The sequence below is a fragment of the Diuraphis noxia genome, unplaced genomic scaffold (assembly GCF_037042655.1).
Source record: "Diuraphis noxia isolate RWA-SAM2 unplaced genomic scaffold, SU_Dnox_SAM2 contig0003, whole genome shotgun sequence".
Classification (NCBI taxonomy): Eukaryota; Metazoa; Arthropoda; class Insecta; order Hemiptera; family Aphididae; genus Diuraphis; species Diuraphis noxia.
The window spans coordinates 15797287-15811080 of record NW_028301713.1 but is presented as its reverse complement, the minus strand read 5'-3'; the positions used below and the strand labels follow the sequence as shown (position 1 = coordinate 15811080).

Genomic DNA, 13794 nt, shown 5'->3' with positions numbered 1-13794 from the left:
AGGTAGTTGAAAATAATTTTGTTTTATTAAATATTTTACAAATTTAAAGTTGTTCAATTATGTACATTTTATGATCTATGCAGTTTGTCAATGATTCATCAAGCCATTTTTTAATTGTATTATTATTTTTTAAGCGCTCAGTTAGTTGAAATTTTATTTTCTTTTTATGCAAATAGTTTTTATAATTGCTTTCAAAAATATTTAAAATTTTATTTACTACATTATTTAAGCTATTTGATGGTGCTTTAAGTCCACTTTCATTATCAATTGAAGTATAATTTTTATTAAGAAGATGCAACTGCTTTTTATCATTTAAGTTTTTATCAACAAATAGTTCAAGTTGACATTGGTTACAATTAAATTTTTTCATACATTTATAGCCCAAATATCTTGCGAAATATGTTACAGAACAGTCTTCTAAAGTGACATCAATATTACTATCAGTATTATTTGAGTCCTCGTCAGATGAAAAAAAACAGAGAGATAAATTAGAATTACATTCTGTGTCGGAATCAGATGATAATTTTGAACTGTTAAAATTTATTTTATTTAGTGAACTAACTGGGTCAATTATAATTGGATTATCATCTTCTTGGGTTTCCTCACAATTTGTCGCTTTTGATGTACATAAAGAAAAAATACAATTACTTCTTATGGAAGTTCTGATTGTTCTAGCTGTTGGGTTTTTGTTATAACCACCATTTTGTCGAAAAATACTAAAGAGGTTTTCTAAAACATCCTGATTTAAACGATTAGTCATTAAAAATACAATATCATTAGATTTCTCTGCTTCAAAAAATTGCAATACACCTTTAATGGTCTGTGTAAGCCCTTTAAAACAGGGAGGTTGAGATAATTTTCCTTTTTTTAATTTTTGTAAATTTGTGAAGTATTGTGAAGCTTCTAATAAAAAATTTTTTACAGCACCTAGATCAGTTAATGCACAGAGGTATGGATTATGACTATATAAAGATTTACTATTTAAACAATCAAATAAATTATTAATAAACTCAATAAAATCTGCAGTATTCGATGAAGTGTTACTTTGAAGTTGTCCTGTTTGTATACAAGTTCGGATTGCTGCGGCCATGGAATTGCTTAATAATTGTACTGCTAATTTAACACGCATTTTTTGAAAAGAATTAGGGTAAATATATGCATCTGTTATTTTGATGAGAGACTTACTTTTATGATTTTGTTTGTCCAACTCATATGTTTTTTATAACAATCATCAAATGAGATTATTTTATTATCTTTTATATAACAGGCATTAATTAAATTATTTCTAATACTTTTAAGTAAATGAGGAACATCAAATAAAGAAAAAATTTTATTGTTGTTGATAAAAAAAAATGGATTATCTTCTGAAATATTTAATGATTTTAAAGTGCTTTGGTTGTTTGTGCCTTGATCGCAAACTATAATTTTGGGACACAACCCAACCTCAAATAACTTTTGTAAAACATCAATTATTAAATTTTTTTAAATTGTTTTGTTAACTCCAGAATGAACAAGAAAATATGCAATTGGAAATTTCCATGTAGAGTAAATTCCTCGAGCTATAAATACTAAAACACAGTTAGCACTTTTATTGGTCCTCCCATAATGACCTAAATCTTCAAAACCTTCAATAAAATCAAATTCTTTGGAATATTCTATAAATTCTTTTATATACATTTCATCAAAACAAACAGTGCAAGCTTTTTCTTTATAATCAGATGACTCAAATTTTTTTTGTATATGACTGAAAAATAATTTACTAAAACCTGGTAAGAATTTTGATTGACCAATCCAACGACGAATAGTTGATGGCCCAGGTAAATTAACTTTTTGTGAACGTAAAAATTTATATGCTGTTGGTGATTTATAATATAAGTTTAAAGCTAAATTTTTTTCATTTAATGTCCACGGACGACTCCTATCTTTTAATTGCATTGTTACCATTGCCTTAGAATTAATTGATGGAAAGTTATGCATATTTATTGAATTCTTAGCATTATTATGAGTTTTAAAAGTTTTAACTCTTTTTTTTAATTTTGAAATTTGAGTTATTTTATTATGAATTAATTTGTTTTTTAGTTTTAATTTTTGTTTTAAATTGATTTTTCTAGGTGTATCTATTTCTATCAAATCAGATTTCCTTTTTAAATTTGGGCTAGGCATGTCAATTATATTTGTTATTTTAATTTTTTGAGGTGTAGAAAAAGTTGAAGGGGGGCTCGGAAAAACTAACTCTACCATGTCTGGTTTTGAGTGTGTATATGTTTTAGTTGGGGTTGACATTATATTATACTCCTGCTGAGATTCATCATTCTGGTTAATGCCTGATGATGTAGATGGCTGTGTTTTAGATTGATAATTATAGGGAATAGCAGTATCTATCAAACGATTTTGAGTAAAATTTTGTACAAAGCTTTCGGGTGGGAAATGTTCTTGACAAATGTACCTATTGTGGAGTTTATCTGGATCAACAGAAAACAAACTTGTGTTTCCTGTGTAGATATAAAAAAATATGTGTAAAAAAAATTATAAATATTCGCAATGGTACAGAAAAATTAAAATTTAAAATTAATTACTCCCCTGAATGTATTATCCATACTTCTTTTCTATCATCTTTTGGAAAACGATACATTTTTAAATTTGGAAACATTTTCTTTGATTTTCCACAATTTAAATATTGGCATTTATTTCCAGGCATGTTTAAGAATTTTTAATTGTAAATGCAACTTAAAACTCAAAAAACAAGAAAATTCGGAAGGCGGTTGTTCCACAATGAACAAGATAGTAATAAATGATAATATAATAAAATTATTATTTCCAATCATTTCAGTATATCTTCAGTTTCTTATTATTACTCTATTTTTAGATCGGCACTTCGCGATAAGCCACCTCTTCCCTTCCCCGCATATCCATGGCAAACATCTATGATGGGGGTACCACCTCCTTGCATCCCAACTACACTAGCGCTCCATAGTGGTTGCATCCTACGCATGGTCACCAAATATTAACATTGCATGGGCTATCTGTCTATTCTATAATCAATGATAATACTTGTGTTATTTCAAATTCCAATTCATAACCGTCTCCGCGTTCTTCGCTGTAGTCGCATAGGCATAACAGCGTTAGTACTTCGTTGGTCAATTATTAAATATTGCAAATTTATTTTTCTGCCAAATTGTATAAATGTATGTTATCATTTTATCAATACGAATATGGATTTGTTTCAAGAAGAAGTACGTGTTAAATTAACTAAATATTTTTAAAGAATTCTATTTTTAAAGTGCAATTTTAAATTGAATGGTGTTCTTAAACGAACATATCGTTTTCTGTAATATAGTTTCTATATTCGGATTCTTTGGCACCGCAGACAATTGCAGTTACACAGCAGTCTGTTGGAGGACATTTATTTGAAAGTACTTTAGTCCAAGATATTTCAAATCATTATACAATCCTATCTACGCCTTCAACGAGTACATCAACGTCTAAAAACGGCTCAAAAGAAAGACTATCGCCATTAGGACATAAGAAATATGGTATTTATAAACCAATGGAATGGACGAATGAAGTAAGTTTATTATTTGAATTCAGATAAGTAACAGATTTTTTAATTAAAACAATTCAAAATAGTTAAGTTTTAATATTAGTCAAACCTTATATTTAGGATTTATTAAGACATTTAAATGTAACATAATTAAAATATTATAAGCTAATTTTTACTATTAATTTATTAACTCAATTAGGTAATTTTACATTTTGAATAACTTTCCCAGGCTCAAATATAATCAAACTATTTACATGATATTTAAATACAAAAAAGACATAACATATTTTAAGGACTTTAAATTTTGTTTATAGCCCAGTCAAATTAGGAAAAAGTTCGGAACTAATTCCACGAAAGCTATAGTTTAATTTTTTTTTTAGATCATACCTCACTTATAAACATACTAAAAGTCCTGACACCTACCCCTTGTGCGTAGCCCTCCACCCCTCTTTAAAGGGTGGTGCACCCCTTTCACTTGTTTCGCTAATAACTCGTTAGATTTTCAACTTACGATAAAAATACCCATGACCAAAATTAAAGACCATACAATTCACCATAGACTAGTGCTACTTTTAATATATATATGTTGCGATAAGTGTTATTTTTTTTAAAAATATAAAAAATAAAAATTTTTTATCTTTTTTTTATTGTGTTTAGCTAAAACCGTCAATAATACGCTGAAATGACCTATTACAAAAGTTAACGAGCATATTATTTTACATAAGATAACGTTAAATTATTTTAACAATTTTAATTAGCATAAGTAAAAATGTTTTTTATATAAAAAGTGACGATGTAATTGAACAATTTGTTGACAATTACAAAATATAAGAATCAGAAATCTAATTACAATATACTAAAAAAAAAATGTCGAAAGCTGAATTTCGGTATATGAGCAGTTTATACCTTACTTATGAACATACTAAAAGTCCTGACACCTACCCCTTGTGCGTAGCCCTCCACCCCTCTTTAAATGGTGGCGCGCCCCTTTCACTGTTTTCGCTTATAACTAGTTAGCTTTTCAACTTACGATAAAAATACCTATGACCAAAATTAAAGACCATAAAATTTACAATGAAAATACATTATTTTATTTTACATATATATTTATAAAATTGAAATAAAAAAAAAGTTAATTATGAAACTATTAATTACATACAATAATTTATAAAATATTTACAAAAATTGGAAATTATACATTTATTTTTATTTTTTTCAGACTATAAGCTATGAAGTTAAATATAAAAATGGTGTTGGGTTTTGGGTCCTGAAACAAAATTAATTAATATACTTAATATTTTCATATTTAATTATTTATATTATATTATGTATTGAATTATTAAAATCATACCTATTATTAATTATATTATGTGGGTCTAATTTTTTTTATTGTCGGTGTGTTGGTTTCTTCTTTTTGATTTCCAATTAAAAATATTTCATCGATATTGTCCTCAAAGTTGTCATCAATATGGTCCTCTTCTACATCATCTATGATCGGTTGCTGATTTAAACATGAACCTCCGTGACAATGCTTGCATATAACCGAGCATAGCAATCCTGCTTTTCGACAGCTACAATTTTGTTCACATGTTTTTGCGCAGGCACAACTGATCACTTTTAAAAGAGTATCCGGTGCTGGTGGCTTTTTCGTGAAAACTGGATTTAGTTTGCCATTATCTTCTTTCCATCCCCAATTCTATGGATTTAATTTATTACCACGCCACAACTGTATTTGCAAATACACTCTATGCAAATGTTCTCGTGCCGCATCTATAGTAGGTGGAAGTCTAGCTAGTTGTACTTGTTTTTTGTTGGAAGCTGCTGTTTTGTGAAAAATATGATGTCTTAAATTATTTAAAGATGTAATATGGGCTGGAGCTTTATATAATGCTAAAAGATATTTTTCTCCGGCACGTTTAATTTCTTCGGGCGATGACGATTCACTATTAAATATTAATAATGAATCGTGTAATTCCGGGTGTTTTTGAACTGTTTTCAGGTGTTTTATTTTGCCTGTCTGAAATAATGACGAAGTAGTATCACATCCACCCATCGCATGGATAAACATACAATTTTGAATTTCATTTTTAAAATGTTCTTGTAAACTTCCAACAGCATAAGATCTTGTTTCTATTTTTCCTCTACCCGGTTTTTCGAATATTATTGTGTTTTTTGGAGGACTTAATGTTAATAACAGTATAAGTAAATCAATATCCTCTCCTATGACCACTACTTGGATATTATCGTCGGTGTTTCGTATAGCTGTATTGACAATAAGTAAATCAGCGTCATCTTCGGCTTGATGAACAAGAATACCCGAAGTCAAAAACTTTTCAGTCAACATTGTTATAAGCCTTATTTTGTTCTCGGTGTTGGATAAAAATTTTTCTTGAGTGGTTAGTACATCCATTGACTCTTCAAAAATTACGTTTATACTCGTATACATATTTTTTCGTCGCTGTCTTTCTGAATTTTTAATATTTAATTCGGTATTTGCGTATCCATCAAATACAACTATGCAGATAGATCCATAGTGTCTTTTCACGTAGCTTATATAATTTTCTATGATATTTCCATACGTCGAAGTTGAAGGCCATACAACACGATGCAATAAGAAACCTCCATCGATTACTACAATAACATTTTTGTCCAGAACATTGTATGTGTTGATTGTAGTTGGAAACACATTTTTTAGATTTTCGCATTTGACCTGATTCGTCGAACAATGAAAGAGGAATAGGTGATAACTCGTATTCAAAACATTCTTTGAGCTCTTCGTCAGTCTTAACTCTTATCATTATTCTTTGGAAGAGTAATAAAGGATCAATTGAAAAAATGTCATCTCTAATACAAACCGTTAGTTTTTTAGCAAAATCTAAAGGGACTACGCGATTTGCTCGTTGTAACTTGACATCACTAAAATTATCACCTATAACATTGTTCATCGTCTGTTGGCCCACTTCTTGTGCTTTATAACAATTAATTTGTTCATTTCCTACAATTCCTGTTGAAATTGACATAATTTCGTGTAATTCCGGAAAGGGGTTATGTATTTTTAACCAATTTGTAAGTATACCGATATGTTTGTTATCAATTTTCATGCGAGAATCTCGTTGATCAACATGTTGCTCTGACGTAAAATTAAATGTGTTTGTAAATTGTTCAATTTGGTCGGTTATTGTACTTGCAACTGGAGTGCCTATAAGCCAACGAACTAAAACACTATTTTGAAAACCTCGACCATTGATTAAGCCACCAGATGTTTTCATAGACCGCATTAATGTTTGTTCTATAGTCATATCTGACCATGTGCCACACCAAAACTTGCTTGATCTTTTAATTGTGAAGTAACCTTCATTACAAAATTTTTTAAATTCTCCAGGATGCATGTGTTTTACTAATTGATACATATCCTGTAGATATAAATGAGCAGATTTGGCGTATTGAAAATGTCCAGTTGAGTGAAATAAGGGTATCATTTTTTCCACGCATTCTAAGTGCAGATACCAATTTCCCATGCGTTCGGCATAAATAAATTGACGAAGAATATGAACTAAATAAAAATATTGTATCCAAAGCGTAGCAGTTTTACCTCTAGAAGCAATTATTTTAATTTGATTTTCTACTTTACGTATGAGATCTTGAATTATTTCTTGGTTTTCTATATCTTCCAAAGTCAAAGTTGTATAATCTGTATTTGAAATATAATTTTTTAAAGTGATTTTATATTCTTCAGTTAACTGAGTTTCATCCAAAATTATTTTCGAAAGACAAAGCTGAGTTAACATATGTGCGCGTACTGCTCTTGAATATGCATGTCCTGTCATCATTTTATCAATTGAATTCGCTGCATATATAGTGTTCCATAATTCTCTCAAACCACTACCAGCCATAATGTAACCAATTGAACCCATAAATGACGTAAGAAGATGAAACCCACCAAGTCTTACTACTATTTGTGGATTTAATTTAGAGGATTCAACAATATTGCGTGCTTTTATGTATAAGGGTTGGTCAAAAGTTACAAAACACGTTTTTTGGTTTAATTTTTTACTTTCTTGAGCTGCGAAAATCAAAACCGAATGAATACAATCGAGTGAGCTTGGTGGTAAGTTTACAAATGGCAAAAAACTTATTTGCGTTTCTTGGTATTCCCGAGAGTCAGTTATAGTTTCCATAAATCCATTCCAACCAGGACATTTTATAACACCAAACCACTGTGCGCACATCCAGTGCAATTCACTCGGGGACAAATATGTCACATCATAAACAGTAGGCCTAATATTATTAAAATCTTGAATTATTATTTTGTTATTCATATTACCCGTTTTTTCAAATGAAATAATTGGAATTGATGCAATATTGGCCATAGTTTCTGCAGTAACAACAGTTTTTAATTTTTGTATTCGTTCATTCCACAGTATAGAATTTTTGGGCACTACACATTGAATTCCACCCATTGTATGAAAAGTATTATAACCATCGATCGTATTAATATTGAAATCAGCATTATCAAAAACAAATTGTGAAAAACTGTTTTGGTTAACTTTGGGTTGTGGGTATAGTAAAGATGATGACTCAAAAACATAAACATCGGTGTATGAAGCACAAAATCCAAAGTTTGAAAAAATATCTATAGCACGTTTTGTACCAAAATGTGCAAATAAAGACCAAGTCCCAATAGAATCGATGAAATGAACGAGCGAGGCCTTCAACAATTTATTATGGCATGCGCCAGAGCCACAAATTTATTATCATATTTTTGAGATTTTACTTTTTTATTTTTACCACAAACTTCAGACAAAAAAAATAATAAGCTCTTTGGTACGTCTTGTTTTACATTATCCATGAATTGATTTGGTGGAGGAAATGGATCGATCTCATAAACAAATGACCTTATATCCTCTCATATAATAGTAGCTGCTGCTTCGACTATTCTTAACCGTTCTTCTTCTTCATTTGCTTTTTTTGAATTATACCACGCATTTGTTAATACTTTAAATCCTGTATTTTTAAAACATACTACTGCCTTTTTTCCACGGCTCGTTGTAATAATTATATCGTCACCATACTTATTAATCAATTTAATTTTTAAAGTTTTTTCATCGCACGTTCCTTCCATTTTTTCATGTAAAAAATTTAGACCAAATTGACATTCATTTTCAGATTCTAAAAAATCACATAAATTGGAAAAAGCGTTTGCTAGATCTTCATCTTGTGGTCTCCCTCTTTTCTTATTTTCATCGACTGGGTTTGTCGAGCAAAATCTACGTTCACACGATTTATGATACTTCGATTCTTCAGATACCAAACACATCACACTATTCAACCGTTTGAGCACCTCTTTACCCCATTCGTCATTTCTTTTGTTCGCTACGTCCATAATTGATGTTTTAAAATGAAGGGTAGATACTTGTACTATACTATCTCGACGTTCCTTACTCAATTTTTTTTCCAATTCTTTTGAACATTCTTTGTCGCAGAATAAACAATTTTCTTTAAATTTAAATATATAATTTGAACGTAGCTTACCTTTGACAGGTGATATGTTACTCGTACCTTCTTTTTCATTAACATATTTCCTTATGGCGTCTGGTCTTGTGTAATTCTTTCGGCAATCTTTGTGAACAAGTACATTTTCTAAATTCACTAAAGACTTCCATTTATTATCGAATCGCGCTTTACTCGAATTTATAAGATTTGATATGCCCTTAGCCTTTACAGAAACACATTCACTTTCAACACTTAGTTCTTCATCACATATAAAACATAAATTGGCCATTTTTATAAACACTTTCTGAACTGAGAACGTTAATTTAAAAATAATATTTACTCGCATAAATATATCGACTATAATGTAACAGTTACAGTGTTCACTATTGACTACACAAACATCGACTGTCGACCGTCGACGTATATGCATCAGACACTACCTGGCGAAATACCAGACGCCCTTCGGAATGCCACTACATTCCGAACAATACAACAATACATCCCCTCAAGATTCAACGTTCACTGGAACCCTGTTTGTGTTACACGTGTACTACGGCCGGCTCACCATACAACAAGAATTACGATTCTACGAATTATATCTTTTACAACCATTGCGATAATATAAATAATATAATATACACGTTAATATAATCCAATGACATTATTCATACTGTATATTTTATAAAATTATACGACTATTTCAAATGTACAACTTACAATAATTAAAATTATTAAGATAATTTAACATTACATTAGGTAAAATAATATGCTCGTTAACTTTTGTCATAGGTCATTTAACTGTATTATTGACGGTTTTGGCTAAAACACAATAAAAAAAAGATAAAAAAAATTTATTTTTTATATTTTTTAAAAAAAATTACACTTATCGCAACATATATATATTAAAAGTAGCACTAGTCTATGGTAAATTGTATGGTCTTTAATTTTGGTCATGGGTATTTTTATCGTAAGTTGAAAATCTAACGAGTTATAAGCGAAATAAGTGAAAGGGGTGCGCCACCCTTTAAAGAGGGGTGGAGGACTACGCACAAGGGGTAGGTGTCAGGACTTTTAGTATGTTCATAAGTAAGGTATAAACTGCTCATATACCGAAATTCAGCTTTCGACATTTTTTTTTTAGTATATTGTAATTAGATTTCTGATTCTTATATTTTGTAATTGTCAACAAATTGTTCAATTACATCGTCACTTTTTATATAAAAAACATTTTTACTTATGCTAATTAAAATTGTTAAAATAATTTAACGTTATCTTATGTAAAATAATATGCTCGTTAACTTTTGTAATAGGTCATTTCAGCGTATTATTGACGGTTTTGGCTAAAACACAATAAAAAAAAGATAAAAAAAATTTATTTTTTATATTTTTTAAAAAAATAACACTTATCGCAACATATATATATATTAAAAGTAGCACTAGTCTATGGTGAATTGTATGGTCTTTAATTTTGGTCTTGGGTATTTTTATCGTAAGTTGAAAATCTAACGAGTTATAAGCGAAACAAGTGAAAGGGGTGCGCCACCCTTTGAAGAGGGGTAGAGGGCTACGCACAAGGGGTAGGTGTCAGGACTTTTAGTATGTTCATAAGTGAGGTATGATCTAAAAAAAAAATTAAACTCCAGCTTTCGTGGAATTAGTTCCAAACTGTGTCGAATTTTGGTCTAATTTGACTGGGCTATTATAGGCAGTATTAGATTTAATACATACAACCAATGATGGGAGATATATTTTAGTTGATGCTGAACTAAATGATGGGTCTTTATCTGACGATTCCCAGAATTTACTCACACAACTTTTAATAAACCATTCATTTCAAGAAAATAGCAAGTAAGAATATATTTCATAATAATTTGTTAATGGATAATTTTTTATCAGGGTTTGAGTGTATATATAGTTTACATAGAAGTGTGCACTGCACAAGTAGGAAGCAGATGCTGTACTTAAACATTTTCTTAGGGCTATAAATCTTTTTGCTGTTAATAAAATCGGTACAACACTAGATTCTATTTGATTATAATATTTAGTACATATTATTAAATAATACTAAATATTGTGATGCATCTAATACTTAAGTCTGTTTGTATCATTAAGATATGCATTATAATTTGTAATGTATTTAAAATATAATACTTTTTTGTTGTTTATTAGTATTCATCACAATAAATTATTACCTATCTGTATATTTTATTTATAATATATATATTTTGTTTTGTATATATTACCTATTTATTTAATTGTATTTGTGACATCAATAAAAGTTTGATTTGTATATAAAACTGAAAAAAATTGTCATTTATTTACCTTATATCATGTATCTATATTTGCTATACGCATAGCATAAATGACAAATGTCATAAATCTTATTTGTATTCATAGCATTTAAACTACGGCTTGGTAGACTTCAAGCCGATATTAGCCAGACCAGTTACTTATTGTAGTGTAAAAATACCTTACAAGGTAAAAAATATTCAAAGTTATGTGGTAAAAATAACATACAATAAAATTATTTTGAATATTTAAAATTTGTTGATTCAATATTTTCTTTTAAATTAAATCAATAACAAAAATGAGGTTATTTTAACACTTGCATTGTGTAATTTTACATCAATTGCTTCTTATCAAACAACTACAATAATGAAGTTGAATTGAAGTATATCTTATTTGATCTATATTATATATAGAGTTAATTTCACTAATAGTTGGAGTTATTTTAACAATAAAATAACGTTTTAAAGTCACACACAATATAATTGTTTTAAATAAGTTTGTAGTTATTTTGATTCTGAATTGAAACGGAGATAACTACTAATTATTTATTTAAAATAAATATTATGATCAACAATTAGTTTTTGTTAAATTAACAACAAATTGGGACTGGCTGGAAAACGACGTGCAGTTGTGCGTAACATTGACACTTTCGAGAGTTGAATCAACTACACTTTTCTATGCCTTCCCAATGATTACACCAACTTCCCAAACATTATTCTTAAGCCATAGTATAGAATCTCCTATTTTAAATACCTTTTCTTTCAATTGATTTCCTTTATTATAATATTTTTGTTGTTTCAGCTGGTTCTCTTTCATTTGGTTATACAAATTATTAGGAATTTTTGGAAATAATGTTTTTTTAATTTACAGGTAGTTTAGTTTTAATGTTTCTATTTTGTAATATTTCAGCAGGTGAATATTTCAGTCCAGCAACTGGTGATGACCTATAATTAAGTAAATACAATTCAAGATCTTGACCTGTCTCTAAACATTTGCGCATAAAGTCTTTTGCTATGCCAACCCCTTTTTCTGCTAAACCATTACTCTGAGGGTAATTGGGACTTGTAGTTATACTTTTAAAATTCCAATCAATAGAAAACTGTTTAAACATGGAGCTATTAAATGGAACATTATCCGAAACACAATAATTTGGAATGCCAAATCTACTGAATATTGGCTTAAGCGTAGAAATAATTATACTTACAGACTTATCATGTATTTTTAGAATTTCTAACCACCGTGAATAATAATCAAAAATTATCAAGTAATAGTTACCACCAAAATCAGCAATGTCATTATGTCAATGCCAATTTTCTCAAATGAACGTTTAGGTAACTCATGATTTTTAAGTATTTCATTACTATTTTTCCTTTGATATTTGGCACATAAGTAACAATTGTTAATATAGTTTTCAATATCTTTAGCCATATTTGGCCAATGATAAAAGTTTTTGGCTCGCTTTATTGTTTTAGTAATACCCAAATGAGTTTCATGTAAAATATTCAGTATTAATTTTCTTAAATTAAATGGAACTATTATTTTATCATTTATGTATACTAATCCATTATTTATAGTTATATCATTTCTTTTATTCCAGAAATATCTAAGCTCATCTAAATTTGGAAGTTTAGTTTTATCAAGTGGCCAATCAGATGTATAATAATCCATAACTTTACCTAGTACCGGATCAGACATTGTTTCTTTTTTAAACATTTCCATTTTTTCATTGCTAAATTCTACATTTTTAGTATTTATTACATGAACATAATCATTTATAGATTCATCATCTATTTTACAGCTATCAATGTAGTCTCTGGACAAATAATCAGCTATAAACATTTGTTTGCCCGGTAAATATTGCACTTCTATATCATACACAGCCAATTTAGTTTTAATCCTTTTGAGACGATTATTTTTAATTTTATCAAAATCTTTTAGCATAATCGAAACTAATGGCTTATGATCACTATGAACTAATACATGTCTACTATAAATATATTCATGAAACTTAGTACATGCAAATAATATTGCTGCCATCTCTTTTTCTATTTGTGCCCACTGTATTTCATTAGATGTTAAACTACGGGACGCATATGCTACTGGCTGTTTATTTTGTAATAAACAACATCCTAAACCGGATTGAGAGCTATCGGTCTGAATTGTGATACTTTTATTCGGATCAAACGAAGACAACACTGGTGCATTCATTAATTTATCTTTAATGAGTTTTAAAGCTAGCATATGATTATTTGTCCACTGCCACTCAGTCTCTTTTTTTAATAGGTTCCTTAATGGGGCAGTTAACTGTGAAAAATGTGGAATAAAGCTCCTTACATAATTGATAAATCCTAACAATCTTTGAAGTTCTTTTTTATTGTTAGTAGGTTTTAAATTTTTAATAGCCTCTATACGAGATGGATTTAACGACATTCCTTTATGGTCAAATACATGACCTAAAAATGTCACTTGAT

General features: G+C 29.1%; 1 protein-coding gene across 2 annotated transcripts; it reads left to right on the top strand.

Moving 5' to 3' along the window:
• The first annotated feature begins 3086 nt into the window (after positions 1 to 3086).
• On the top strand, positions 3087 to 11296 carry LOC149056798 (uncharacterized). Of its 2 annotated transcripts, none has more exons than XM_089223763.1 (3): positions 3087 to 3233; positions 3368 to 3565; positions 10740 to 11296. In XM_089223763.1, the coding sequence occupies exons 1-3, from the start codon at positions 3213 to 3215 to the stop codon at positions 10884 to 10886; spliced, it is 366 nt and encodes a 121-aa protein (XP_089079889.1). In that variant the 5' UTR covers positions 3087 to 3212; the 3' UTR covers positions 10887 to 11296. The 2 variants fall into 2 exon arrangements, with proteins under 2 accessions (XP_089079889.1, XP_089079888.1); XM_089223762.1 differs by having other exon boundaries at positions 3338 to 3565.
• The last annotated feature ends 2498 nt before the right edge of the window (positions 11297 to 13794 follow it).

Excerpts from the sequence above, each read along its gene's own strand:
- LOC149056798 (XM_089223762.1), top strand. The coding sequence starts at position 3,213 with ATGGATTTGTTTCAAGAAGAA. Across the intron at positions 3,234-3,337 it reads TGGATTTGTTTCAAGAAGAA|TTTCTATATTCGGATTCTTT; the intron begins GTACGTGTTAAA and ends TCTGTAATATAG. Across the intron at positions 3,566-10,739 it reads CAATGGAATGGACGAATGAA|GCAGTATTAGATTTAATACA; the intron begins GTAAGTTTATTA and ends GGGCTATTATAG.